This window comes from Mchenga conophoros, linkage group LG22 (assembly GCF_057382185.1).
Source record: "Mchenga conophoros isolate Kocher_MC1m ecotype Shallow Benthic linkage group LG22, M_conophoros_male_GT1.1, whole genome shotgun sequence".
Classification (NCBI taxonomy): domain Eukaryota; kingdom Metazoa; phylum Chordata; class Actinopteri; order Cichliformes; family Cichlidae; genus Mchenga; species Mchenga conophoros.
The window spans coordinates 9,236,318-9,241,008 of record NC_140546.1 but is presented as its reverse complement, the minus strand read 5'-3'; the positions used below and the strand labels follow the sequence as shown (position 1 = coordinate 9,241,008).

The 4,691-nt window shown below is 40.3% G+C and overlaps 1 protein-coding gene across 1 annotated transcript; it reads right to left on the bottom strand.

Moving 5' to 3' along the window:
- On the bottom strand, positions 1-2,304 carry LOC146548767 (uncharacterized). The gene is made up of 2 exons (XM_085262163.1): positions 2,202-2,304; positions 1-673 (listed from the first exon to the last, which is right to left on the bottom strand). Exon 2 carries the CDS (start codon positions 657-659, stop codon positions 270-272), a length of 390 nt encoding a protein of 129 aa, XP_085118289.1. The 5' UTR covers positions 660-673; positions 2,202-2,304; the 3' UTR covers positions 1-269.
- Between the last annotated feature and the right edge of the window lie 2,387 nt (positions 2,305-4,691).

The following is a 4,691-nucleotide window of genomic DNA, read 5'->3' as shown; positions in this document are numbered from 1 at the left end:
TTTGCTTAGTCATTCTTTTATTGTTTTTATGTTTTCATTGCAAGAAACTTTATTTCAATTGGTGAAACAAGGCAGCAAGGACTGAAGTGTAGTAGAAAAACTTTACAGGTTTTAAGAGGTTTAATATTTTGGGTTAATGTGAGGATGATCAAAACCCTGAAAATGGATTTCAGCTCTACTATAACAGTCTACATTGTTAAGCTGTGGTAAATGAAGGCTACCTATGGACATCAGATGTCATACAAATCTCTGCATGCCTACTGACTGTTTCAACCAAGAGTATAAGTGTAATGGAGAGTCCCGCCTTTGGTCAGGAAGCAGTCATGCTGATAGGTTCCCACCTTGAGCTGCCTTTGGCAGACTCCCAGCTGATCATCAAAGACCAAGTCTACGTCATAAACCTCGAGGGTCAGCGTGTCATTTTCCTCAGTGTAGAAATAGGAGAATTCCTCTTCCCACCAGGGGTTCGGGTCATTGTAGCGAACAGATGTTTTACCCAGAGAAGTAGAACCAGAGGACACTGTGACATAGGCATCTGTGGTTAACAGGACAACGGTGGGAAGATCAGTCGCTCGCAGATCATACACCTTGAGTTGGGCTTCGACCATGATTGAACTGCACATGAGCAGCAAAAGGACGAGGGGCACACTAGAGTCCATGGCTTTGCTGGAGGCTGTGGAGAAGGAACAATAGAGCTTTAAAATTTTAGCCAGGATACCTGGATCGACACAGTCAGCCTTGTGAGGGTCTATTTTATATTGGAACACATTTATGCAATCCTCAGCATTGTCTACATATATATTCTCTGTGGACATTGCAGTGAACGGTGTTCCTGAGTCTGTACAGACATTTTCACTAAACAACTGTGTATGTTTTTAATGCAGTGCTCCATATCAACTCTCTTCTCCTTTACTTCTCTCATAACTACTTCACAGTAGACTCCACTCTTAAAATTAAATGCATCTTGTGGCGGAGGTGTGGTCCGGGGCGCGGCTGCAGGGGAGAAGTGGTGCAGTGAGCTCAACGGGGCGGTGCTGGTGAGAACAGCTGATGGCGATTTGGACTTATGGTGGTTTTCCTTCCTTTTATATAGTGAGGTGGAGAGGAGCGGAGGAGGAAGACGCTGCGGGAACCGACCGCTGTCAGACGGTGTTCTGTTATAATTCCGTGGACACTCTCAATAAATGTGGAATCTGATGATAACAACCTGTGTGTGGGTGTATCTGTGCATAGCATACGTCACACATCTATTGGTAACAGTAAAACTGAGTGATCCACTTCCACTAGCCAGTAGTTTGGAAACAGCAAAGTAAGCCACCATTACAACCTTTACAACCTTTACAGTCAACATAACAAAAAAGTATATAAAATCACAAATACCTAACATTAAACAGGAAAAAAAGGTTTGACAAATCAGAGACCTGTAGAAATCCTATGTATAGTCCTGATCCCCCAAAAGAAAGAAGCTTATTCCTTTGTTATTTAATATTAAACAATATTTTGAATATTGAGTGAATTTTCCATGGGCACAGTTCAGGTATTCTTTGGGTTTCAGGAAAGTTCTTTAGGATTTTTCATGCTATGTGTAACATGTCTTCTTGCCTATTCACAGTCAATTCTGTGTGTTATAGGAAAAAAGCTTTTTCAAAGCAAAATGTTTTCTGTTGTCTTCACATTATAAAACATTTAGCATAACTAAAAACAGTAACAACATGATCTAACTCAGCGGTCTCCAACCTTTTTTGCACCACAGACCGGTTTATGCCCGACAATATTTTCATGGACCGGCCTTTAAGGTGTCGCGGATAAATACAACAAAATAAAACTAGTACCGGTACTGAAAAAAAGAAAATGTATTCATAACACACATGAAAAGACCCAGGAAAACCAAGTAAACGATAAAAATGATAACAAAATAACGCTGAAAACCGATAAAAACCCTGAAAACTATACATTTCACACCTGAGCCTCAACTCTCGCGGCCCGGTACCAAACGACTCACGGACCGGTACCGGCCCGGGGGTTGGGAACTGCTGATCTAACTCATCTGGGAATTATGAGTTTAGATCCATCTTAGTAAATCAGAGGGTCACAAATGGCTTTTAGAGCACATGTTATTCTGATTGGATTAGAACAAGGAAAGCGTTACACTGTAGACTTTTAATTTGAGCAGAAAGCAAGAAGCAGTTCTAAACTCTTACCTGTAGCTTGGTCTTGTCTCTCGCCACGTTACCTGCTGTTCAGGATGTTTTAGAGGCTGACTTATCAGCTTTATGTCAACAATACACTGGCCACACAACCTGCTCAACTCCCATGATTATATAATATGTCCGAATTGGAACATCTGCTTATGGTGTCTTGTTTGGCCACCTTCTCCAAACTCTCAGAGTGCTGTGAAACCGTGTCACATCCAACTTGTTGCATAGGCCACTGTTGTCACTTGATCCTCCTTAGCTGTTAGTTTTCAGTGTGCAGGGCAGTACAGTTTGTTTGTTTTTACAGTCTAGGTATGCATGTGAGGAAGTAAAAAAGACAAAAATTTGTAACAGCCAGGCTGAAGCTGATTTTGTGAAGAGTGAATAATGGATTTAAATGCTGACAAAATGGGACGTGGAAAATAACTTGAGTAAACCAAAAACGAGCCTTTATTGTGGCTGATACCAAAACACAAGAAACAAGGCCAGGTAAATATCCTTCGTGGTCCAACCTATCCCAGAATTCATAGTGAGCCATCCGTCCACAACCATGTGCCACCTTTATATTGTTAAATTGTTTGTTTGATATGCTTTTACATTTTCATGTGAAGCACTTTGTTATAGTTTCTTGTCTTAAAAAGTGCTACATAAATAAATTTTACTTACTTATTATTCAACTCAAGCAGCTGAAGTTGTAGGATTAACAGATGCATATTAAATGATTTAAAATCCACAACTTACCTTATATAGATATACACTAACAGTCAAAAGTTTGAACACAGCTTCTCATTTAATGTTTTTTCTATATTTTTACTACTTTCTACATAGTAGAAACAAACGGAAGACATCAGATATATGAAGCAAGATATATGGAATTATGTAGCAAAGAAAAAAATGCTAAATAAGTCTAAATGTGTTTTATATTTTAGATTCGTGAATGTAGACACCCTTTGCCTTCTCTCAGTGAGCTTCATGATGTAGTCACCTGAAATGGTTTTCACTTCACAGGTGTGCCTTGTCAGGGTTCATTTGTGGAATTTCTTGCCTTCTTAATGGGGTTGGGACCATCACTTGTCTTGTGGAAAAAGTCAAGCTAGTACACAATACAATACAATTTTATTTGTATATCACATTTAAAAACAAGAGGTATGCCAAAGTGCTTCATAGAACCAATTAAGAGCAATAACAGGTACAAATACACTGACAGGTGGGAGACATAACTAACCAATAATACAACAGACACAGTAGGCACAAGCCAAAAGGCTGAAGGTTAAATCATTATAAACATTAATCAGAGCAAAACGATAAAATACAGTACACTTACAAATGCGGGCTCTAGGCAGCCGGGAAGGCTAGGCTAAATAAACACGTTTTTAATTGAGATTTAAAAGATTGAATTGGATCAGACACTCGAATAGCTTGAGGGAGATTATTTGAGAGGTAGGGTGCAACAGAGGCAAATGTGCGGTCACTTCTGGTCTTAAGCCGAGATCTAGGTCCCACCAGGAGCATTTGGCCTACTGATCTAAGCGCTCTCCTAGGGGTATAAAGGCTGAGGAGATCAGTAAGATAGCTGGGCACGGTATTATTTATGATTTTAAAAGTGATCAATAAGATTTTAAAATCAATACAATATTTAATAGCCAGTGCATGTCAGAAAGAACTGGAGTAGTAGACTCAAACCTACCAGTCCCAGTTAAGAGACGCGCAGCAGCATTTTGAACAAGCTGCAGTTTGTGAACTAGGGCAGCAGAGGTGACAGCCCTATTTGACAACTGTTAGAATTCATATTATGGCAAGAACCAATCAGCTATGTAAAGAGAAACAACAGTCCTTCATTACTTTATGAACTGAAGGTCAGTTAGTCCAGAAAATTGCTAAAACTTTGAATGTGTCCCCAAGTACAGTTGCAAAAATCATCAAGTGTTAGGACGAAACTGGTTCACATGAGGAAAGGAAGACCAAGAATCACCTCTGCTGCTGAGGATAAATTCATCTGAGTCACCAGCCTCAGAAATCCCAAGTTAACAGAACCTCAGATTAGAGCCCAGATAAATGCCACACGGCGTTACAGTAGCAGACATAGCTCTACATCAACTGTTCAGAGGGGACTGTGTGAATCATGGTCAAATAGCTGCCCAGCTGGTTTGCGTTTAGTTGGACCATCATTTATTTTTCAACAGAACAATGACCCCAAACACACCCCCAGGCTGTGCATTTGACCAAGAAGTAATGGAGTGCTGCACCCGATGGCCTGGCCTCCACAGTCACCTGACCTAAACCCAATCAAGATGTTTTGGGATGAGATGGACGGCAGAGTGAAGGAAAAGGGCCAACAGGTGCTCAGCATCTCTGGGAAACCATTTCAGGTGACCACTGAGAGAATGCCAAGAGTGTGCAACGCAGGAATCAAAGCAAAGGGTGACTATTTTGAAGAATCTAAAATATGAAACATTTTGAGTTATTTCACACTTTTTTGTTCAATACATATGTGAT